The 25,313-nt window shown below is 38.6% G+C and overlaps 1 protein-coding gene across 2 annotated transcripts in view; it reads left to right on the top strand.

The window, feature by feature from the left end:
- SDHAF3 (succinate dehydrogenase complex assembly factor 3) overlaps positions 1-21,521 on the top strand; it is a 76,940-nt gene extending 55,419 nt beyond the window's left edge. For both annotated transcript variants that reach the window (XM_081531616.1, XM_081531617.1), the window contains one exon: positions 20,606-21,521. In XM_081531616.1, coding sequence (XP_081387742.1) covers positions 20,606-20,809 — 204 coding nt within the window. In that variant the 3' untranslated portion in view covers positions 20,810-21,521. The remainder of the gene's footprint in view (positions 1-20,605) is intronic.
- Positions 21,522-25,313: the final 3,792 nt, after the last annotated feature.

The raw sequence follows: 25,313 nt of genomic DNA on the forward strand, positions 1-25,313 counted from the left end.
TTTTGTCATGTTTGACTCTTTGCAACCCCATGGACTGTAGCCTGCCAGGCTCCTCTGTCCATGGGATTTTGCAGGCAAGAATACTGGAGTGGGGTGCCGTTTCCTTCTCCAGGGGATCTTCCCAACCCAGGGATTGAACCTGCGCCTTCTAGATTGGCAGGCAGATTCTTTATCACTGCACCACTTGGGAATCCTTGTTTCAATAAGAATCCAAATAAACTGATGCATTGTAATTTGTTGATATATCCATTAAATCTCTTTTTGAAAAAAAAAATTTTTTTTTAGCTTTATATTTTCAGTTAATGTTTTGTGGGTTTTTTTAATTTTGGCCATGTTGCTTGACATGAGGGATCTTAGTTTCCCAAACAGAGATTGAACCTGTGCCCCTTGCAGGGGAAGCATGGAGTCCTAATCACTGGACCATCAGGGAATTCCCTTGAGTTAATTTTACAGAAGGGTTGCAAAAATAGTACAGCTTCCCTACCTGTTAACATCTTACATAGTTATAGTACAGTTATCTGAACTAAGAAATTAACATTGGTGCAATATTAGTTACTAAGGGTGTTATATTTCCCCAGTTTTTACACTGATACTCCTTTTCTATTCCAGGACCTAATCTAGTATCCCACATTGCAATTGGTTGTCGTGCTGCCTTAGTTTCTTCTAATCTGATAGTTCTATCTTTTGGGACATTAAAACCTTTGAAGGCTCCTGGTCTGTTATTTTGTAGAATGTCTATTATGATTAGGTTGAGGTTGTACATTATTGTGAAGAATATTACAGAGACAATATACGCGTCTCAGTGCGTACCCTTCTGAGGGTACATATTAGTATCACCTATTTTTTATTTTTCTTTATTGAGGTAGCATTGGTTTATAACTTTGTTTTACATATACCTTATAATTTTACTTCTGTATACAGTACAGTGTGCTAACCACCAAAAATTTAATGTCCACTGTCACCATACAGTCAATCCTCTTTACCCATTTTACTCTGTCCTGCCCTCCCTTTCCCCTCTGGTAACTGCTATGTTCTCTGTGCCTATGTGTTTATTTCAATTTTTTTGTTTGGTTTGTCTTGTTCATTTATTTTGTTTTTCATATTCCACATGAGTGAATCATATGGTGTTCATCTTTCTCTGTCTGACTTATTTCACTTAGAATAATACCCTCAAGGTCTATCTCTTTTGTCACAAGGCAGGATTTCATCTCTTTTGTGACCGAGTGGTTATATACACACACAAACACACACACATACACACACCCCATTTCTTCTTTAGCTATTCATCTGATAATGGGCATTCGTTTTTTCCCATCTTTTGGCTGTTGTATAATATGCTGCCATTAATATAGGGAAGCACATATCTTTTTGAATTAGTGTTTCGTATTCTTTGATAAATTCCCAGAAGAGGAATAGCTGGATCATTTGTCATTATTCAGTTGCTGAGTCCTGCCTGCCTGTTTGCGACCCCACAGACTGCAGCATGCCAGGCTTTCCTGTCCTCCACTATCTTCCAGAGTTTGCTCAAATTCATGTCCATTGAGTCAGTGACGCTATCTAACCATTACATCCTATGCTGCTCCCTTCTGTTGCCTTCAGTTATTCCCAGCATCAGGGTCTTTTCCAGTGAGTGGACTCGTCACATCAGGTGGCCAAAATATTGGAGCTTCAGTTTCAGCATCAGTCCTTCCAGTGAATATTCAGGGTTGATTTCCTTTAGGATTGACTGGTTTGATCTCTTTGCAGTCCAAGGGACTCTCAGGAGTCTTCTCCAACACCACAATTCAAAAGCATCAATTCTTTGGCATTCAGCCTTCTTTATGGTCCCACTCTCACATCCATACATGACTGCTGGAAAAACCACAGCTTTATGGACGTTTGTCAGCAAAGTTATGTCTCTGCTTTTTAATACGCCGTCTAGGTTTGTCATAGCTTTTCTTCCAAGGAGCAAGCCTCTTTTAATTTCATGGCTGCAGTCACTATCTGCAGTGATTTTGGAACCCCAGAAAATAAAATCTGTCACTGCTTCCACTTTTTCCCCTTCTATTTGCCATGAAGTGATGGGGCCAGATGCCATGATCTTAGTTTTCTGAATGTTGAGTTTTAAGCCAACTTTTTCACTCTCCTCTTCAGCTGGATTATATTGTAATTCTGGTTTTTTTTTTCTTTTAGGCATCTCTATACTGTTTTCCAAAGTGACTGTACCAGTTTACATACCTGCCAGTAGTGTAGTGTTTTCTCCAGATCCTTGCCAATGCTTGTTTTTGACAATAGCCATTCTGATGTGTAAGAGGTAATGTCTCATTGTGGGTTTGATATGCCTATCCCTAATAGTTAGTGATGTTGAACATCTTTTCATATGTCTGTTGGCCATCTATATGTCTTCTTTGGAAAAATGTCTGTTCAGTTCCTCTGCCTATTTTTTAATCAGGTTGTTTGAGTTGTATGCATTCTTTATGTATTTTGAATTTTGATCCCTTATCAAGTATATGATTTGCAAATATCTTCTTCCATTTGATAGATTGTTTTATGTTGCTGGTGGTTTTCTTTGCTGTGCAGAAACTTTTTAGTTTGATGTCCCATTCTGTCATTTTTACTTTTGTTGCTTCTTGCTTGAGGAGACATATCCAGAAATATATTACTAAGACTGATGTCAGAGTGTACTGCCTATAGTTTTTGTTGAGGAGTTTTATGGTTTCAGGTCTTACATTCAAGTCCTTAATCCATTTTGAGTTAATTTTGTGTATGGTATAAGATGAGGGTCTAGTTTCATTCTTTTGCATGTGACACCATCTGTTGAAGACACCGTCCTATTTCTGTTGTATAGTTTTGACTCCTTTGTCATAAATGAGTTGACTACATATAAGTGTGGTTAGTTCTGGGCTCTCATGTCTGTTCCATTGATCTGTGTATCTGTGTTGTTTTTTTTTCTCAGTTTCCTTTTTTTTTTTCCTGTAGTTTTTGCCTCTGCTCTGGATTTGTGTTTTATAGTTACGATGAGGTTTGTATAGAATGTCTCATAGGTTAAAATAGTCCTTTCTCTGATGATAGCATCTTGTCTTCATTTGCTTATATGGGTTCTGTCCTTTTCCTCTCCTCTGCCACCCTTGTTTTTGTTGTCTCAAATTATCCTTTTTTATGTTGTGAGTTTATTACCAAATTGAAGTAGCTATAGTTACTGCTTTTTTTTCCTCTCTTTAACATTTATGCTTTAATGTTTTTTTATTTTGTGAAAACAACCTATTTTGAGGCTTGAAACTTCTAATCCAATTCTGAGAATATAAAGAAATGCTATATTGTTTTAAAAAAACAAACAGAAAAGTAATATGTAATACAGTATTATTAGCTGAAGTATATATTTTGTTCAGGTTTCACAAAATTTTATGCTTGTGTCCATTATTTGCTTTCATACCTTATTCAAAATTCTACACTATAGTTAGTTGCATTGAGCAACTCTGTTGCATGCAACAAGTTCTGATAAATTCTCTTTTCACTTACATTCTGTTACAGATATTTTCTAATTTTATTTGTTATGGCTTCTTAGATATACTCATCATTTAAAAATGGACTTTTAATTTCCAAATACATGGGATTTTTAAAGTATCTTTATTAATTTTTCATTTAAATACATACTTCTTGGCAATCATCTGCTGTGTTTTTTCAGTCTTGTAACTTTATTGAGGCTTCCAGTGGCTAAGTCAAAGATCTCTCTTGATAGATGTCACGTTGCACTTGAAAATATGTGAGTTACTTTTGAATATCTTTTGATATTGATTTCTAACATAATTCAGTGATAAGAGAACAGACTCAATATGATTTCAATACCTTTAGACCATGAAATTTTTGCACCTTGTGTTTTACGTCCCTGGATATGTTTCAGTGTCTCCTGATTTATAGTCTCTTGAATAGAGTTTATATCATGCTGTTGTGTGAAAATTGTATAAATCTTAATTGCATTGAATTAGTTCATAGTGCTTTTCAGGTTTACTATATCTTTCTACTTGTCTGTATGTTCATTCTATTAGTTTTTGAAAGTTTGATATTGAAACTCCAACTAAAAATCTTAATTTTCTACTTAAAAATAATTATAATATATTGTAGAACTGTATGTAACTTTGTTCTGTATTTTCCAAGTCTCCTATAAACGTGTTATCATACTTTCATAATTTAAAAGAGAAAAAAGTAAAAATACCTGATATAGAGTTGAAATTTTTGGTTCTGCCTACTCATCACTTTATTCAGAGTCTTCTGTACTCTTGTCTTTTGTTTCTGGTAGAAGAGCTCCTTCCTACATTTCTTGTAAGGCAGGTCTAATGTTGAACTCCTTCAGCTTTTGTTTGATGGGAAAGTATTTGTCTTTCATACCTGCATAACTTTGCCGGCTAGAGGGTCTTTAGCTGACAGTGCTCATCTTTGAGAATTTTGAGCTTTTTATTTCACGATCACCTGGGCTGAAGCATCTGCTCATTTCCTAGTGGTGGTGCCTTTGTCGGTTACCATATGTTTTTTTCCTGGCTGCTTCTAAATTTCGTCATTGACTTTTGACAGTTTTAATATAGTGTGTCTTGGAGAAGTCTTTTTGCACTGAGGTGATTATGTGTTCTCATTGCCGGAGTCCTGCTCCAGCTGGTCCAGGGGTTCCCTCAGGATGGACTGTGTCGGCATAGAGAAGAAACAGCGAGACTAGGCAGGTGTGAGGCAGTGTCAGCGTCAGCGTCTGAGCTTTATTTTTCAAAGGGAGCTTTTTATATCTTAAGTTGTACATAGAGGAAAATGTAAAATGTAGAGTCATGCCAGATTAGCTCAACGGGTCAGCAGTTTCTGGCCTTTATCGAAACCAGGATACTTTTTTGTATATCTTGTTTACAAAAGTCTCATGTTGTTTACATCATCTTCTGGCCTGGAGGCCTGCTAACATCTTATGACTCTTTATTGATAAGGGTTGATCAGCCAGAACACTTTTTCTAAAAGTGTTTTTGTGTTAGGCACAGAACCTGCCAGAGCTACATTTTTTTTTTTAAAGAATACAGACACAGTGGATTGTGACAAAGAAAGGATTCATTAACTCAAAGTTTCAAAGTAAAACCTGTTTTTTATAATCTATCTTTTGCCTTGAGCTTAAGGGAAAAGAATGTGGTCCCATAAAGTCATGGTATGGCAGGCTAAAACAATGTAGCACCAAGGTCAGTTCTTTCACAAAAATCACTAGCTAGATTAACAACTGTCTTACTATTTTTATATTAAGGCTAAACCTTTGTTTTTATAAGTCTCTAACTACTATACCTTTATTATATAGGCTCAGGGCGTTAAGAGCAAAAACACAGCAAGTAAATATAGACCAAATAACAGTTTTATAAAGTAATATTTCTTACGTTTTTCCAATAGGCTTTTTCCTCCTCGAAGGGCTTTGTGCTCATTGGGGCCTTTCATGCGTTCAGGCTCTCAATGCTGTTTATTGCTGAGGAGCAGTCATGTATACTAGTTCTAAAGGTACAGGCACATTTGTCAAGCAAACTAAGATGCTAGCAAAAGGAGCTTAGATTAAAATACTCTTTTTTATGAATAATCTTATAGAGTGTCACCATTCGGGGGGCGTGTTGACTAGAGTTTTAAATTGACCTGGTTAGGAAAGGATCAGGGAAGGCCTTCTGCCTAAGTCACAGAAATTAGGGAGCAGTCTATTATAGCAAGCATCAGAAAGATATCATCTTTAAGGTGAGCGCCAAGGCAGCTTATCGAAATCCCTGAGGCCTGAGTTGCCTTGCTCGTCAGGTCTTCTCCTCATGACCTTGTCATGGGTGGGATCTCGTGTGCTGGCTCCCAGCATCTCATAGGTTCATGGACTTGTATATCCAATTCCTTTTGGGGATTGGGAAATTCTCAGCTATTATTTCTTTAGGTAAACTATGCTTCCTTCTCCCTCCCTCCTCCTTCCGGGATGCATGTTATCCTAATGTTGCCTTTCCCAAAAGAGTCAGATAGTTCTTACAGAATTTCCTCTTTTTTAAAAATACTTTACTTATTTATTATTGAAGAATATTTGATTTACAGTGTTAGTTTCTGCTGTACAGCATTGTGAATCAGCTATACATATGTCCACACTTTTTTAGATTATTTCCTCTTATTAGGTTATTACAGAGTATCAAGTACAGTTCCCGGTGCTATATATTATAGTCAGGTCCTTATTAGCAATCTGTTTTATACATAGTGGTGTATATATGTCAGTCCCAATCTCCCAGTTTATCCCTGCCCTCCCACTTTCTCTCTTAGTAAATCATAAGTTTGTTTTTTACATCTGTGACTCTCTTTCTGTTTTGTGAATAAGTTCATTTATACTTTTTTTTTTTAGATTCCACATATAAGCAATATCATGATATTTGTCTTTCTCTGACTTCACTCAGTATGACAGTCTCTAGGTCCATCCATGTTGCTGCAAAGGGCATTATTTCTTTTTTTCTCTTTTCTTTTTTTGATGACCTGTTCCTCTGCTGGTGCATTTGAAGTAGCAAACATCTTTCTTTAGGTAGTTTTTGGTTTGGGTTTGTTGTTTTTTTTTATTCTAAGGATTCAACAGGTTAGAAATTAGTCCTTTCTTTTGTTTGCCAGCGGGTGGTACTATAACACAAACTTTTTGTTTTTCTTAGCCTTAGCTGCCTTGGTTATGTTTGAGACTTGACACTTTGCACCTCTGCCATGGGTGTTGCCCATTGACCTTGTTGGTGTGTTGCTGCTGTGGGATTGCTGGCATTGCCACCTGGGACACTGGGATGGTGACTGCTTCTGCTGTGTCCAGGATCTCTAAAGCCACAGGCCCTGCCACAGGTGGGGAGGAGCTGTGGCAAGGTTGCCCTCACTGTCTCTGGGATTGTTGTCTTTGCAGGCACCACTGCTCTGGGCAAGGGGTCAGAGTTGTGGGTGCCTCTGTACCTGAAGGAATGGCGTTATAGGCCCCTCTGCCGCTGCTGTCCAATTATCTGTGATCATGAAAACCACTGTGGCCAGGAGGCTGGAGTCACATGTGCTACCTCCTCTGCTGCTACTGGCTTCCCTAGGGCTGTGGGCTCAGCTGCTGTGACTAAGTAGCTGGAATGACAGGCACTGCCTTTGTATTCTTCTGGTGTGTTTTCTCTGTGTGTTCCAGTCTACCCACCTTTAGGTGTACAGATGTGTGAAACTCTGGCATCACAGTGTGTTGGGCAGAGGTACCTTTGCTGAGTGCAGATGTTTAGTGGTTGCAGATTAAAGGGGAGAGACAAAGGGAGCATCTCACTTCATCACGATGCTTTGAGTATCACTTGTTACTAGTGGTGTTAATCTTGATCATTTGCTTAGTCTTCTAGGTTTCTCCACTATTAAGTTGTTGTTTTTTCTTTATTGATTCTAAGACTGGGGTTGTTTGTTTTTGTCTTTTCAGAGTCTGGATTTCTCTCTGAATTTCCAGAGTGATATTTCACTTATTCTGTAAGTTGTCTTAAAGGTAGAGGCTTATTCAGTACAGACTGATTTTCATATAGGTGGTTAAGTACTTCCATCAGGTGGTGGTGGTTTAGTCACTAAGTTGTGTCCTACTCTTGTGACCCCACGGACTATAGCTACCAAGCTCCTCTGTCCATGGAATTTTCCAGGCAGGAATACTGGAGTGGATTGCCATTTCCTTCTCCAGGGGATCTTCTCGACCCACGGATCGAACCCAGGTCTCTTGCATTGCAGGCAGATTCTTTACTGACTGAGCCACCAGGGAAGGTACTTCTATCAGAACGCCAGAATATCTGATTGTTTCTCTTGTTGTGTTATTCCTTTAGTTTTTTAGGTCTCAAATCTGGTTAAAAATCAATACAGTTTGTTCGTAAAAAAATCTTGGCCAGCATTTTGCTGATACTTTGCTTTGATGTAATTTTATTACACTGATAGCTGATTTTTAAATCTTTTAAAGTCATATTATAAAAGATTCTGTCGTTTGTTCCCAGTAATTCAGTGCTATCAATTGATTTCAGACTATAGACAAGTTTAATACATAGGTAGAGAATAAAAGTACAGTGAAGTTATAACTAGTCTCTCAAAATATTTCTAATTATTATCTCTAATAAGACTAGGTACCCTGGTACTCTAGGTCCTCTGCTTTTTCAGAAACTCTAGTGAGAAGCATAATTAGCAAGCCATACTTAATTTGCCTTTTTGGTAACAATTTATTATCATAGCATGAAGGGTAGTTTTTCTTATTACAAAACTTTCCTGAGGTGTTTCTGTAGTTTACTGCTATATTAGTTTCCTGGGACTGCTGTAACAAATTAGCACAACTTGGTGACTTAAAAGTGGAATTTTATTCTCTCACACAGTTCTGGAGGCTGTATGTCCTAATCAAGATGTTGGAGGTTCTAAGGGTTCTCAGGGAGAATCTGCTTTGCTACTCCTAGCTTCTGGAGGGTGGAGGCATTCCTTGACTTGTGGCAACACCATTCCGTACTGTCTCCACGCTCACAACACCTTCTCCTCTGGTGTATCTAATTTCTCTCAGCCTCTCTCCTTTAAGAACACATATGATGATATTTAAAGCCCACCAGGATAATCTCCTCAGTGCAGAGATTCTTAATTCAAATACATCTGCAGACTGTGTACTGTATAAACTAACACTCACTGGTTTCAGGACTTGTTACCTTTGGAGGACACGGTTCAGTCGACTACATCTACTATACTCAAAGACTCTTTGTTTGATGGCTTCCCTTGTGTCTTTTTTAGTCTTTGTCTTAAAGTCTGTCTTATCTGATATAAGTATAGCTACCCTAGCTTTGTTTTGGTTTCCACTTGCATGGAATATCTTTTTCCATGTGTCTTTGTGTGTCCTTAAAGCTGAATTGAGTTTCTTTTAGGCAGCATATAGTTAAATCCATTTTTAAATCCATTTATCCCTCTGTATCTTTTGATTGAGTAATTCAGTTCATTTACATTTAACATAACTATTGATAGATATGGACTTACTGTTGACATTTTGTTAGTTGTTTTCTGTTTTGTAATTCTTTGGTTACTTTCTTTTCATGCTCTCTTCCTTTGTAATTTGATGATTTTCTGTAGTGGTATTATTAGATTTCCTTTGTCATTTGTAAATCTCATAGATTTTTGCTTTGTGTTTACTATGAAACTTATATGAAACGTTTATTTCAGTTTATTTTAAGCTGATAACATCAAATGCACACTAAAACTCCACACTTTTCACTCCTTACTCCGTGTTTTCTATTTTTGATTTCACAATTTGCACCATTTTACCATCTGTATCCATTAATAATTTTTAAATGTCTTTGTGTTTCAACTTCATACTAGATTTATAACTGATTTATCTGCCATCGTTATAACAGTAGAGTATTCTGAATTTGGTGGCGCTAATGGTAAAGAATCCACCTGCCAATGCAGGAGACGCAAGACATGCAGTTTCAGTCCCTGGGTTGGGGAGAGCCCCAGGAGAAGGAAATGGCAACATGTTCGAGGAAAATTCTATGGACAGAGAAACCTGGCAGCCTACAGTCCATGGGGCTGCAAGGAGTTGGACACAACTGAGCACTGTATACTACTACACTGCTTACATTGACCAGAGACATTTGTGTTTCTGTGTTTTCCTGTTATTAATTAGCATCCTTTTGTTGCAGCCAGATAAGTCTTTTATCAGTTCTTGTGAAGCTGAGCTAATACTCGTGAACTCTTTCAGCTTTCGTGTCTCTGTGAAACTTTTTCTCTCTCCTTCAGTTCTGAGCTGGGTAGAGTATTTTGAGTTGACTTTTTTTTTTTTTTTTTCCTTTTAGCAGTTTGCAGGCAAGAAGAAAGTAATACAATATAGTCAAAGTTACTGCTGAAAAATCTGCTTAAAGTCTTATGGGTGGTATTCCCTTATACATAACAAGTTTTTCTCTTGTTGCTCTTAAGATTCTGTCCTTTAATTTTTGGTAATGCTGACTTTAAAAAATATATAATATGAGAGTTATGAGTTAAGTTTTATTGGCAATATGAGGACTATAGCCCAGGAGACAGTGTTTCAGATAGCTCTGAGAAACTGCTCCAAAGAGGTAGGGGGAAGGTCAGTATGTAGGTGATCTTGGTGAAGAGGGAATACTTGTAATCAAGCACATTTTTTTTGCAGAAGAGGTTTCTCCTAGTCACGAGGAGCAAACATCATCCTGAAGAAATTCAGTGCTTTTCTGGATGTGAGGAGATGCAAGAATTGGGTTCCTGAAAATATCTAACTATGTGAAGGCCTGTTCTGCCAGTTTTTCCAGAGCACAGAGTGCCTCATTTCTGCTCTCCACCCTGAACTCTCTTCAGGGGTGTTGAAGGTCAGCAGCTGCAGTGGCCATGATTTAGTCTTTGTAGAGGTAGATGGCAGGTGCCCATGGTAGGTGCCAGTTTGTAGTTGACAATAAGTTAATTATTGTGTGTCTTTGTCTCTTTGTATTCATCTTACGGAACTTTCTGGGATTCCTGGCTCTGGACATTTGTTTTCTTTTCCATGTTAGGGAAGTTTTCAGGTATTATTTCTTTAAATATGCTTTCTCCCCCTTTCTGTCTTTTCTCCTTTCAGTATCCTTGGTAATGCAAATATTGATTCAGTTGATGTTGTGCCATAAGTCCTTTAAGCTGTCTTCACTATTTTTCATTTTGTTCCTCTGATTGGATGAATTTCACTGTCGTCTTGTGGAGTTCACTCATCTTTTTTTCCCCTGTATCATCTAATCTGTTTCTGAACTTCTCTGTGGAGCTTTTCATTTGTTACTGTATTCTTCAGCTCTGTGATTTCTGTTTAGTATTTTCTTATATTTTTTTCTTTGTTGAAATTCACCTTATTCATGCATCATTCTCCTGACCTTGATAAGTATCTTTTTGTCATCATTTTGAGCTCTTTGTAAGGTAAATCACTTACCTCCATTTTATTAATAAGGCTTTTCCCCTGGGGTTTTATCTTGTTTTCTATTTGGAACCTATTTCTTCATTTTCTTGGACTTCGTGTTGATTTCTGTGCATTAGATAAAACAGGTAACTTACTCCATTCCTGAACGAGTGGCCTTGTGTAGGCGATGAAGCTTATTATTCAACCTTCCCTGTCTTTTGTCTCTGAAACCTTTGCGATTGTCTAAGGAGCTCTCTTTGTCTGAATGGCTCTGGGTACTTGGGGCGTGTCAACTCATATCAATGTCCCAAAGTGGGATCTCAGTCAGTACCTCAGTGCAGACTGATTAGAATTTGGGCCATCAGGCAAGGGCTTTAAAGTATGCAGATATATCTCTTTCAGGGGGAGATTGGGAGGTGGGCATTTCTGTCTACTCTGTCTGCACAGAAGCCCTGGATGATAGTTACCAACTGTTCCCTCTTTTACTAATGCCCTTCTGAAACAGTGAAAACAAGCCTAAGCGGCCACCAGAACTAGGCTGTCAAGAGATGTGTCCTCTTGGCAGCAGCCACAAAAGTTGGGATACCAGACCTGTGCACGGTCTTCTTTCATAGAGTTACTGATAACCTGGGAGCATGGGACAAGCTGGGAGTGTGCCAAGATGGTCCCCACCTATTTGCAGATCCTCAGGTCTGAGTTGAGGTTTATGGGGTGAATGTCTCAGCCTCTTACTTGTTTCAGTGTGGATTTTTTTCTTATTTATCCAGTATCTTAAGAGTCACGCAGCTAGTTTCTGGATTTTTTTTCAGAGGGGATTGTTCCATATGTAGTTATGGATTTGGTGTGTTTGTGGCAAGAGAGGCATTCAGGAGCCTTCTTTGTTACCTATCATCTTTAACTGGGACCGCCTCTTCACACCTCTTTGTGAAATGCATTTCTGGTTTTCTCAAGAAACACAGAGTTGCATTGAAACATATACATTACCATGTGTAAAATAGGTAGTGGGAAGTTGCTGTATAACACAGGGAGCTCAACCCGGTGCTCTGTGACAACCTAGAGGGGTGGGGTTGGGGAGGGGTAGGGAAGATGGGGGAAGGAGGTTCAAGGGGGGGGGGGACATACTTATGGCAGTGCAGAGCCACAGGAGACATGGGTTCGATCCCTGGGTCTGGAAGATCCCCTGGAGGAGGGATGGCAACCTACTCCAGAATCCCATGGACAGAGGAGCCTGGTGGGCTACAATCCATAGGGTCACAAAGAGTCGGACTCAACCGAAGTGACTTAGCACACACACATGGCTGCTTCATGTTGTAATGCAGAAACCAACACAAGGATGTTAAACAGTTATCCGCCAGTTAAAAATAACATTTAAAAAAATTTTGGATAAGCATTAGTTTGTTACCTTGTTATAAATTATACCTCAGTGAAAATATTCTGGTATTTTACATTTTTAAATTTATAAGTGTAAAATTAGGAAAAATTCCAAAATATATAGGAAGAAGAAAATTATATAATATACATGTGTGTACCCACCACCCAGATTTGATACTGACATTTCAGTATTTGCTTAGGTTAGCCTTTTAAAAAGCAAATCGAATACTAAAAGTACAGCTAAAATTTTGTCCCAGTCTTTGCCTCTACAGAATAAGGAAGGAGGAAATCAGTATCCTGATGTTGGTATCTCTTTCCATACTTGTTTTCATTTCTTTTGAGCATATGTATATATCTACAAAGAATATATATTCTCTATACATGTGGTCATACTGTTTATAAATTTTTTTATGATTTTTATTTTATGGATCCTTTTCAACAATCTGACTACTCTATGCCTAGGTGTGTCTTCATTTGGATCTATCTTGTTTGGGGCATGCTAAGCTTTATGAACCTATACACTTATTTTTCAGAGATTGATTTTCCAAAAAAAAAATTTTGCCTCATTTTCTTGTGGGATTCCACTTACGCATATGTTTTTGACACTGTCTTAAGATATTGGTCTTAATTTCATTTTTTAATAGCTTTTCAGACTGGACAACTTCTACTGTTATACTTTCAAGTTCATTGGATCTTTTCTCAATGCCAGTATGCTATTAACATTCAGTGATAATGTATAACATTCAGTGTATAAACACCCACAGGAGACTTGCCTGTGGGTGTCCGGGAGTCTCCTGCAAAGGCGTGGGGTCAGTGGTGGCCTGCTGTAGGGTTGGGGGCAAGGACTATAGCAGTACATGCATGGGATCTTTTGAGAGAGGTCACCATTATCTTAATTACCTCCACCATAGTTTGAAGTGAAGTGAAGTCACTAAGTCCTGTCCGACTCTTCGTGACCCCATGGACTGTAGCCTATCAGGCTCCTCCATCCATGGGATTTTCCAGGCAAGAGTACTGGAATGGGTTGCCATTTCCTTCTCCAGGGATCTTCCCCACCCAGGGATCGAACTAGGTCTCCTGCATTGTAGGCATACGCTTTTACCATTTGAGCCACCAGGGAAAGACTCCACCATAGTTTGGCCCCAGATAAATAGCAGGGGGGGAACACAGCTCCACCCATCAACAGAAAATTGGATTAAAAATTTACTGAGCATGGCCCCGCCCGTCAGAACAAGACCCAGTTTCCCCCTCAGTCAGTCTCTCCCATCAGGAAGCTTTCATAACCCTCTGATCCTTCTCCATCAGAGAGCAGACAGACTCAAACCCACAATCACAGAAAACTAACCAATCTAATCACATGGACCACATCCTTGTCTAACTCAGTGAAACTATGAGCCATGCCATGTAGGGCCACCCAAGACGGACGGGTCATGGTGGAGAGTTCTGACAAAATGTGGTCCACTGGAGAAGGGAATGGCAAACCACTTCAGTATTCTTGCTTTGAGAACCCCATAAACAGTATGAAAAGGCAAAAAGATAGGACACTGAAAGATGAACGCCCCAGGTCGGTAGGTATCCAATATGTTACTGGAGATCAGAGGAGAAATAACTCCAGAAAGAATGAAGAGATGGGGCCAAAGCAAAAACAACACACAGTTGTGGATGTGACTGTTGATGGAAGCAAGGTCCAATGCTATAAAGAGCAATATTGCATAGGAACCTGGAATGTTAGGTCCATGAATCAAGGCAAATTGGAAGTGGTCAAACAGGAGGTGGCAAGAGTGAATGTCGACATTTTAGGAATCAGCAAACTAAGATGGACTGGAATGGGAGAATTTAACTCACATGACCATTATATCTACTACTGTGGGCAAGAATCCCTTAGAGGAAATTGGAGTAGCCATAATAGTCAAGAAAAGAGTCCGAAATGCAGTACTTGGGTGCAGTCTCAAAAACGACAGAATGATCTCTGTTCGTTTCCAAAGCAAACCATTCAATATCATGGTAATCCAACTCTATGCCCAAACCAGTAATGCTGAAGAAGCTGAAGTTGAACGGTTCTATGAGAACCAACAAGACCGTCTAGATTAACACCCCCAACAGTTGTCCTTTTCATTACAGGGGACTGGAATGCAAAAGTAGGAAGTCAAGAAACACCTACCTGGAGTAACAGGCACCTGGAGTAACAGGCAAATTTGGCCTTGGGGTACAGGATGAAGCAGGGCAAAGGCTAATAGAGTTTTGCCAAGAGAACACACTGGTCATAGCAAACACCCTCTTCCAACAACACAAGAGAAGACTCTACACATGGACATCACCAGATGGTCAACACTGAAATCATATTGATTATATTCTTTGCAGCCAAAGATGGAGAAGCTCTACACAGTCAGCAAAAACAAGACCGGGAGCTGACTGGCTCAGATCATGAACTCCTTATTGCCAAATTCAGACTTAAGTTCAAGAAAGGAGGGAAAACCACTAGACCATTCAGGTATGACCTAAATCAAATCCCTAACGAATGTGGGATTATACGGTGGAAATGAGAAATAGATTTAAGGGACTAGATCTGATAGAGTGCCTGATGAACCATGGACGGAGGTTAGTGACATTGTACAGGAGACAGGAAACAAGACCATCCCCAAGAAAAAGAAATGCAATAACACAAAATGGTTGTCTGAGGAGGCCTTATAAATAGCTGTGAAAAGAGGAGAAACCAACAGCAAAGGAGAAAAGGAAAGATATTCCCATTTGAATGCAGAGTTCCAAAGAATAGCAAGGAGAGATAAGAAAGCCTTCCTCAGTGATCAGTGCAAAGAAATAGAGGAAAACAATAGAATGGGAAAGACGAGAGATCTCTTCAAGAAAATTAGAGATACCAAGGGAAAATTTCATGCAAAGATGGGCTCAATAAAGGACAGAAATGGTAGGGACCTAACAGAAGCAGAAGATATTAAGAAGAGGTAGCAAGAATACACAGAAGAACTGTGCAAAAAAAAAAATCTTCATGACCCAGATAATTACGATGGTGTGATCACTCACCTAGAGCCAGACATCCTGGAATGTGAAGTCAAGTGGGCCTTAGGAAGCATCACTATGAACAAAGCTAGTGGAGGTGATGGAATTCCAGTTGAGCTATTTCAAATCCTAAAAGATGATGCCGTGAAAGTGCTGCACTCATTATGCCAGCAAATCTGGAAAACTCAGCAGTGGCCACAGGACTGGAAAAGGTCACTTTTCATTCCAGTCCCTAAGAAAGGCAGTGCTAAAGAATGCTCAAACTACCGCACAATTGCACTCATGACACACGCTAGCAAAGTAATGCTCAAAATTCTCCAAGCCAGGCTTCAGCAATATATGAACCACGAACTTCCAGATGTTCAAGCTGGTTTTAGAAAAGGCAGAGGAACCAGAGATCAAATTGCCAACATCTGCTGGATCATCGAAAAAGCAAGAGAGTTCCAGAAAAACATCTACTTCTGCTTTATTGACTATGCCAAAGCCTTTGACTATGTGGATCACAATAAACTGGAAAATTCTTAAAGAGATGGGAATACCAGACCACCTGAACTGCCTCTTGAGAAATCTGTATGCAGGTCTGGAAGCAACAGTTAGAAGTGGACATGGAACAACAGACTGGTTCCAAATAGGAAAAGGAATATGTCAAGGCTGTATATTGTCACCCTACTTATTTAACTTAGATGCAGAGTACATCATGAGAAATGCTGGGCTGGAGGAAGCAGAAGCTGGAATCAAGATTGCCAGGAGAAATATCAATAACCTCAGATATGCAGATGACACCACCCTTATGGCAGAAAGTGAAGAAGAACTAAAGAGCCTCTTGATGAAAGTGAAAGAGGAGAGTGAAAAAGTTGGCTTAAAGCTCAACTTTCAGAAAACTAAGATCATGACATCCGGTCCCATCACTTCATGGCAAATAGATGGGGAAACAGTGGAAACAGTGGCTGACTTTATTTTTGGGGGCTCCAAAATCACTGCAGATGGTGACTGCACCCATGAAATTAAAAGACACTTACTCCTTGGAAGGAAAGTTATGACCAACCTAGGCAGCATGTTGAAAAGCAGAGACATTACTTTGCCAACAAAAGCCTGTCTAGTCAAGGCTATGGTGTTTCCTGCAGTCAGGTATGGATGTGAGAGTTCTATAAAGAAAGCTGAGCGCTGAAGAATTGATGCTTTTGAACGGATGGAGAAGACTCTTGAGAGTCCCTTGGACTGCAAGGAGATCCAACCAGTCCATCCTAAAGGTGATCAGTCCTGAATGTTCATTGGAAGGACTGATGCTGAAGCTGAAATTCCAATACTTTGGCCACCTGGTGCAAAGAGCTGACTCATTGGAAAAGACCCTGGTGCTGGGAAAGATTGAAGGCAAGAGGAGAAGGGGACGACAGAGGATGAGATGGGATGGCATCACCGACTCAATGGACATGAATTTGAGTAAGATCCAGGAGTTGGTGATGGACAGGGAGGCCTGGTGTGCTGCAGTCCATGGGGTCTCAAAGAGTCGGACACGACTGAGTGACTAAAGTGAACTGAACATTCAGTCAAGATTTTTAAGTTTCAGACACTGCATTTCAGAGTTTTAGAGTTTTCATTTGGTTCTTATAGTTTCTTTCTGCTGAGATGTCTCATCTGTGCATTTATTATGACCATATTTTCTTTTATGTATTTAAACGTATTCATAATAGCTAATTTAGAATCCTTTGCTGCTAATTTTAATGTCTGAATCATTTCAGGCATTGTCTTTTCTCTTGATTATCGGTCACATTTTCTGTTTCTTCATGTTTCTCGTGATTTTGGATTTTTTTCTGGACACTGTTGATCATATATACGTTGTAGAGACATTTTTCCACTATATTCTTTCAAAGTGTATTGAATTTTGTTTCATCAAGCAGTTAACTTGGTAGTACTCGGTTTCCAAATTCTGTGTTCACACCTTGGTAAGAATCAGTGGAGGAATTATCTATTCTTTTTGCCTTAGCTGAGCTTTGTCCTGAACATGCATAGTTAAGGGGTTAACTAGAGCTTTTGGCAGAGTTGACTTGCAGAATTTGGGGTTCCTCTTTGCAGTTCTTTTTCTGAGATTTCCCTTTATGTTTCAACTCCTGCTGTTCTCCCACACTGCTGTGAGTCCTCAGTCACCTTGCAGTACCAACTGGCATCTTCCCTCAGGAAACAAGCCATAAAAATGGCAGTCTGACCCAGTGTTCTCTGCCATTCTCCATTCTGTCAAATCCTTTCTACTTTCTGACTGGTTGCTCTCCAGCGTCTTTGGATTGCTGTTTGATTATGTTTTGTCTGGACTTCATGTTACCTGTAGGAGGGTTGGTCTGATAGAAGGCACTGTTAATGGAAGAAGAACTCCTTGCATAACTTTTCTTTTTAGTGTGGTAAAAATACATTTAAAATTTGCCTGTTAGCCTTTTTAATTGTACATTCAGGGGCATTAATTGCATTTATAGTCTTGTTCATCAGTTCCCACTGTCTTTACCCCAAACTTTTTCTCATCCAAAGAGAGACTGTGTCCCAAAAGCAGTACATCCCCACCCCCTCTCCCCTACCCTCTGGTAACCTCTAATATACTTTCTGTCTCAATAAAATTGCCTATTCTACATATTTCACATGAGTGGAATCCTACAATATTTGTTCTTTTGTGTCTGGCTTATTTCAGTTTTAGCACGATGTTTTCGAGTTTCATCCATGTTGTAGAATGCATCAGAACTCTTTTTAAGCCTGAATACTGTTCCATTGTACAGATATGTTTTATGTATCCATTTGTCTGTTGATATCCACTTGGGTTGTTTCCACATACTTGCTGTTTTAAATAATGGGTGCTATAATGAATATGGATGTAAAAGTGTCTGTTTGAGTTCCTGCTTTCATTTATTTAGGGTATATACCTACAAGTAGAGCTGGATTGTATGGTAATTCTTTAACTTATTGAGGAACTGCCACACTGTTTTCCACAGCGGCTATATTATTTTATATTCCTACTAGTAATTACAAGTTTCCAATTTCTTCAGATTCTTGCCCACATGTATTGTCCTTTTATTTATTTATTATTATAGTCATCCAGATGGGTATGAAGTGGTGTCTCTAATGACTATGTTGAGTGTCTTTTCATGTCCTTGTTGATGGTTTATATAATATATGTTTGGAGAAATGTCTATTCAAGTTTTCCGCCCATATTTTGAGTGGTCTTTTTATTGTTGACTTGTAGGAATTCTTTATATATTCTTGTTATTAAATGCTTATCAGACATGGTTTGCAAATATTTTTTCCTGTTCTGTAGTTTTTCCACTGTGTCTTCTGATGCACAAGTTTTTAATTCTGATGAATCCAGTTTATCTAGTTTTTCTTTTTTCGTTTATGCTTTTGGTATCATATTTTAGACTCCACTGCCAAATCCAAGGTCATGAAAATTTACCCATTTTTTTCTAGCAGTTTTATGGTTTTGGCTCGTTTGTATATGTTTTTCATCCATCTTACAGCATTAATTTCTGTATATTGTGGGAGGTGGGGATGCAGCTTTACTCCTTTGCATGTGGAGTAATTTTCCCAGCAGTATCTTGAAGAGATTCTTTCCCCCCATTGATGGACTTGATGCCTTTGTCAAAGGTCAGTTTGCCATATGTGTAAGGGTTTATTTCTGAACTCTCAGTTCTATTCCATTGGTCTATATATCTACTCTAAAGCCAGTAACACACTATTTTGATTATTTAGTGTAACTTTGTAGTAAGTTTTAAAATTGAGAACTGCATACTCCAACTTTGTTCTTTTTCAAGATTGTCTTGGCTATTCAAGGTTTCACATTTTCATATGAATTTGAGTTTTGGCTTTTCCATTTCTACAAATGAATAACTTTTTAAAAAACTTGCTCTTTGGATTCTGATTACTTTAGAGATTTAATCAGGTCAATACAGACATTTAATTCACATAATAGATTATAAAGAAGTGTCTAAACACTTGTCCTTTCTTCCATTGAAGTACAACTGAATTGTTTCCAGTGTTTTGCTTCTATAAGCAATGCCATAATGAACATTCTTTGCTTGCTACTTGTCCACGTGTTGGAAAGTTTTGTTAGGACAGTAGTTCTCAATCTGGGCAGTTTTGTCTGCAAGAGAACATTTGGAAATGTTTGGAGACATTTTTGGCTATCAAGACTGAGGAGGAGTGTTACAGGCACGTAGCAGGTGAAGGGTCCAGAGGTGCTGCTAAACATGCTACAGTGGTGGAACAGATTCCCACCCACCCAACTACAAAGTATGATCCAAATTATACAATTTGTAAATAGTACCGAGGTTGAGAAACTCTGCTCTGGGGCATATACTTCAGTTCAGGTCAGGTCAGTCGCTCAGTCGTGTCCGACTCTTTGCGACCCCATGAATTGCAGCACACCAGGCCTCTCTCTGTCCATCACCAACTCCCGGAGTCTACCCAAACCCATGTCCATCGAGTTGGTGATGCCATCCAACCATCTCATCCTCTTTCGTCCCCTTCTCCTCCTGCCCCCAATCCTACCCAGCATTAGGGTCTTTTCCAATGAGTCAACTCTTCACATGAGGTGGCCAAAGTATTGGAGTTTCAGCTTCAACATCAATCCTTCCAATGAACACCCAGGATTGATCTCCTTTAGGATGGATTGATTGTATTTCCTTGCAGTCCAAGGGACTCTCATATACTTAGAGGTGGGGTTTATAAAGCCCTACGATGCTTCCCTGGTGGCTCAGGTGGTAAAGAATCTGCCTGCAACGTTTGAGACCCAGGTTCGATCCCTGAGTTGGGAATGGCAACTCACTCCAGTATTCTTGCCTGGAGAATTCCATGGACAGAGGAGCCTGGTGGGCTGTGGTCCATGGGGTTACAAAGAGTCGGACATGACTGAACCACTAACACTTTCACTTTCAGGATGTGTGCAGTTTTTATGTTATTATATTAATGGATTTCTATAAAACATGAAGAAGAAATTATTTCCAACTCAAGTAAAGGTTTTATTTGGAATACCTGGAATTGAAATGAAGGTTTCTTTGGTGATGCTGGTAATCCAGCAGTTATAAGCAATTTATAAGCATGTTCCTGAAACCTATTAGTGGACCACCCCTACTCCCTTTGAACCTTCTAGATTTTCAGATTCAGGACTTTGGTAAAATTCTTAAAATGTTAATAATAAGATACAGGGTATTTGAAATTATTACTGAGTGTGAAGACACAGCTATATATTGTTCATGTCTGATTTGCCAAGTGCATAAGTCTCGGTGGTAGAATTAAGTCCTTCAATGTTAAATGAATGAATACAGATCTTATTTTAATATCTATAACCTTCACTTTTTTTGTTCTTTTTACTAGGCGTATGCAGCAGTGCTGTGGCAACAAGCTAATGAAAACAGACAAAATTCAACTGAAAAAGCATGTTTTGGAATCTCCCTACCAGAAGAAAAACTTAATGACTTTCGTGATGAACAGATTGGACAATTGCAGGAACTGATGCAAGAAGCCACTAAACCCAACAGGCAATTTAATATTACTGAGTCTAGGAAACCGAAGTTTTAGTCTATACAATAAAATTTAAAAAAGCATTTCAAGTTCAGAGCCCTTTAACTATCATTGGTTTTTAAAATTTTTTTCTTAAGCTTTTAGGTTTTGAGAATGCCTGGTGTTAATGAAATGTTCTCTTATTTGGGGACATTTTGAATGTTGTCTGTAATACACAGAATCAGGATCATGAGTGGATGAAACTACATTTATTAAAGTAGTAACAGTTGCTGGATAGGATTTGTGTTTTGGACTACGTAAGAAAGAATGGTTCTAAACTGGACAAGCTTGTGAAATTTTCCCGAAAATTTTATATGTAAATTTGTTTTAATGCTGTTCATGTTTAAGCATTAGTCTCATGGCTCTAGCTGTATCAGATAAGTATATCATGATTATGATAGATACAGAATTCCAAGGTCATTATTTAATTCCTATTTGCATGGAATACCTTTTTCTATCCTCTCACTTTCATTCAGTATCCCTAGATCTGAAGTGGGTCTCTTATAAACAACATTTATAGGGATCTTATTTTTGTATCCATTCAGCCAGTCTGTTTTTCGGTTGGAGCATTTAATCCATTTAGATTTAAGGTAATTATCAATATGTATGTTCTTATTGCCATTTTGTTAAATTTTTTTTTTAATTATTTTGAATTTGTTTTTGTAGGTCTTTTTTTTGGGGGGGGGTTATGCTTGCCATGAAGTTTTAATATAGCAGTCTATATTTTAAATTGCTGGTCTCAAATGCATTTCCAATGTCATGCATTTGTACTCTCTTCTCTTCTCACAGTCACTGGTTTTGATATATTTGTGTGTGGATGATTGCCTACTTTTACTGTATGTTTGCCTTTATGGGTGAGCTTTCCTATTTGTAATTTTCTTATGTTCTAGTTGTAGCCTTTTTCTTTTCTGTCTATAGAGAAGTTCTTTAGCATTTGTTGTAAAACTGGTTTAGTGGTGCTGAATTCTCTTAGCTTTTGATTATAAAACTTCTGATTTCTCTGTCAAATCTGAATGAGAGCTTTGCTGGGTAGAGTATTATTAGTTGTAGGTTTTTCCCTTTCATTACTTTAAGTAAATATATCATGCCACTCCCTTCTGGCCTACAGAGTTTCAGCTGAAAAATCAACTGATAACTTTATGGGGATTCCTTTATATGTTAATTGTTGCTTTTCCCTTGTTGCTTTTAATATTGTCGCTCTTTCATTTTTAATCAGATATTAATATGTGTCTTGGTGTGTTCCTCCTTGTGTTTATCCTTTTGGGTGGGGCCAGGTCTCAGTGTCAAAATGGTGACCTCCCGGAGAGCTCATGCCAACAGGTATTTCCTGGGGCCTCCACCACCTGCGCCACAAGAGACCCTCCAAGACCTGCAGGTAGGTCTGGCCCAGGCTCCTATGGAGTCATTGCTTTGTCCTGGGTCCTAGTGCCTGTGAAACCTTGTATGTGCCCTCCCAGAGTGGAGTCTCTGTTTCATCCAGTCCTGTGGAGCTCCTGCACTCAAGCCCTGCTGGCCTTCAGAACTCTGGGGGCTCCTCCTCCCAATGTCAGACCCCGAAGGCTGGGGAGCCTGCCGTGGGGCTCAGAACCCTCACTCCTGTGGGAGAACATCTGTGATGTAATTATTTTCCAGATATGGGTCGACCACCAGCAGGTATGGGATTTGATTATGTTGTGAAAGTGCCCCTCCTCATCTCACTGTTACTTCTTATTTTGTCTGTGGGTATAGAAAGTCTTTGGGGGTAGATTCAAGTCTAATTTGTCAATGGTTGTTCAGCAGTTGGTTGTGATTTTGGTATTTTCATGAGAGGCGGTGACCTGAAGTCCTGCAAGGTTATTATTTAAATACATTGTTATCCTGAAAATAGCATCATTTCTGCTTTTAATAATACATAAGATTACTCTTCTAAGTGTTCCTTCTTCCTGAGTCATTGTTTATTTACAATGAAAGGTTAAAAAGTAGCTTTAGAATTCAGTATTATACATATTATCATTTGTCTAATAGATTATACAATTATACAATGTATAATACATTTCTGTGGTGTTTGTTAGTAACAGATGACCCCTTAAATAATTTGTAGTTACCTGGAGAATCTCTTGGCCTAGTTCATGGGGAGATAAAAACACTTTCATTATTTTTTTTTCTTACACTTGATTTATAAACAGAAAAAAATCAAATGAAAATCCCATTCACATTCTAAAATGCTTATGAATTAAAAAAAAATATTACACACTAAAATGACTTGGATATTTAATTATGTATGTTTACTCTGAGATTAAGTGATCATTTTCAAATGCAGTTGTTTATATCAGCTTTTTAAAAAATTCATATTTGCTCTGCTTTGCTGTCTTGTTCTTGTTAGTCCAAACTCTCATCTGTCTTACTTGGAATATTAAGAACTTACTGCTAATCATTTTCTCTACATCCTCTGTGACCACCTACAATCTATCTCATAGACAAATATCAGAATCATATTTTTTAAATATACATTTATGGCTGCCAGGTTCCTCAGTCCTTTCTTCCATCTCTCTTGGAGTCAGTCTGTAGATGGATGGGTGAGGCTTTCCTCTTAAGCTAAGCGATCAGTAATTAGTCTTTACATTATAACAGGCTCTAGGAATAAACAATGAACAAGATACAACTCTTACCCTGAAGTTTAAAATCTTAACTACATTCAGGAATGCTGTTTCATCATAAACAGATATACTGCTTCCTCAAAACTTTATAGTACTATTTTCAATCTGGTTATACTTTGTTTTTCTTGTTCTTTGGTTCCTGGCTCATACCTCTTCATCTCATGTCTTGCCATCATTTTGGTGACCTTAGTATTAATCCATGTGGCCAACTTACCTAGTAACCAGATGATTCTCTGTTGGTTTCACTAGTGCAGCCACCCATTTTCTTGGCTACACTTAAAACTGCTTTATTCAAAACTGAATAATGCTTCAGTTTTGAAATGATTAATTGCAGCGTTCCATGCTTTTGTCATTGGTTTTTAATGTGATCAGATTTTTACTCCTACTGTGATCAGATTTTTACTCCTACTGTACCTGGTCATTCTTTCAACAAATACCTGTTGTCCTGATGAACCTATCTACAGAGCAGCAATGGAGACAGACATTGACTTCTGGACATGGTTGGCAGAGAGGAAGGAGAGGGTGAGAGGTATGGAGAGAGTAACAAGGAAACATATATTACCATACGTAAAATAGATAGCCAATGGGAATTTGCTGTATGACTCAGGGAATTCCAACTGGGGCTCGGTAACAACCTAGAGGGGTGGGATGGGGAGGGATGTTCAAGTGTGAGGGGACATGGGTAAACCTATGGCTGATTCATGTTGATGTTTGGTAGAAACCAACACAACTATAAAGCAATTATCCTTCAATTAAGAATAAATAAATTAAAATACCTATTGAGAACCTTCATATGCCAGGCATCATTTTAGAGACTGGAATACAACAGTTGTCAAAGACAACTGTCTGTCCCTATGGAATTTACATCCTAAAGGAGAGGAACAAAATGCACAAGATAGGTAGGTGGTAAGAATCATAAAGAAAAATAAAGCAGGGGTAGGGGACAGCTGTGGTTCCCACATTATGAACTCTGATCCCCCAGGGCACCACAGAGAATCTGCAGTGGTGTTAAAGGGTATGTCAGATTTTTCAGGAAATCACAGCTCTATTGGATATCACACAGTTACTTGCTTGAGGTAGTTCAGTTTTATTGTATTGCAACGTTCTTTTGGATGACGTATCTTTGTAAACCTGGGCTTTAGCAATTGCTGTGAGAAAAGCAAATACCGCACAAAAATTAGTGACAGAAAATATTCGGTATGATTACAGTATTTGAGAAGCTGTGGTGCCCAACAGATGCTAAATTGTTAGGCCTTTAATACCTACTGAGTTTGAACTATGTACTGAAACTGTTGTGGAATTCTGTTTCATGTAGGTGTACCGTGCAAACTGATGAAGTCAGCAGTGTTGGAGAATGGTCTGTGACTGAACTCATTAGTCTTCTTACCACTCAGTTTGTTCACTATCATTCCTGTATTACCTTCATTTCCATCCCAATCTGCGCTAGTTTCTGTGATCTTTCACTTGGCCATGTAGCAATACCCTTGCTGTCATTGTCTGCTTTTCCCTCATCTGCTGCTCCACCAAGGTAACTGCTCACTTGCCAAAATTAATAGTGTATTAATCAGTATAAGATCGATATGTTACCCTGTGAGACTTGAGAATGTTATTTACTCTCTCCTGCTTTTAAATCACTACTGCCTGGTTTGTATACTGCCTAACTCTCCCTTAGGTTATAGTTTTTCTCTTTTTTAAAATAGTGGTTTTCTCTGGGATTTCATGTTTAGGACTCCCACTTTATACATCCATTACTTCAGATATTAGCTATATTCAAATCTATAGCACCAACCTAAACCTCATTTCTGAACTCCAGATCTGTGCTTGAAATTCTGTTTGGCAGTTCCAACTCATATTTAAAACTAAACTTATTTTTCTTCCCTCCTCAG

The sequence above is a fragment of the Giraffa tippelskirchi genome, chromosome 10, assembly GCF_054371585.1.
Source record: "Giraffa tippelskirchi isolate mGirTip1 chromosome 10, T2T-mGirTip1v1.2.pri, whole genome shotgun sequence".
Classification (NCBI taxonomy): Eukaryota; Metazoa; Chordata; class Mammalia; order Artiodactyla; family Giraffidae; genus Giraffa; species Giraffa tippelskirchi.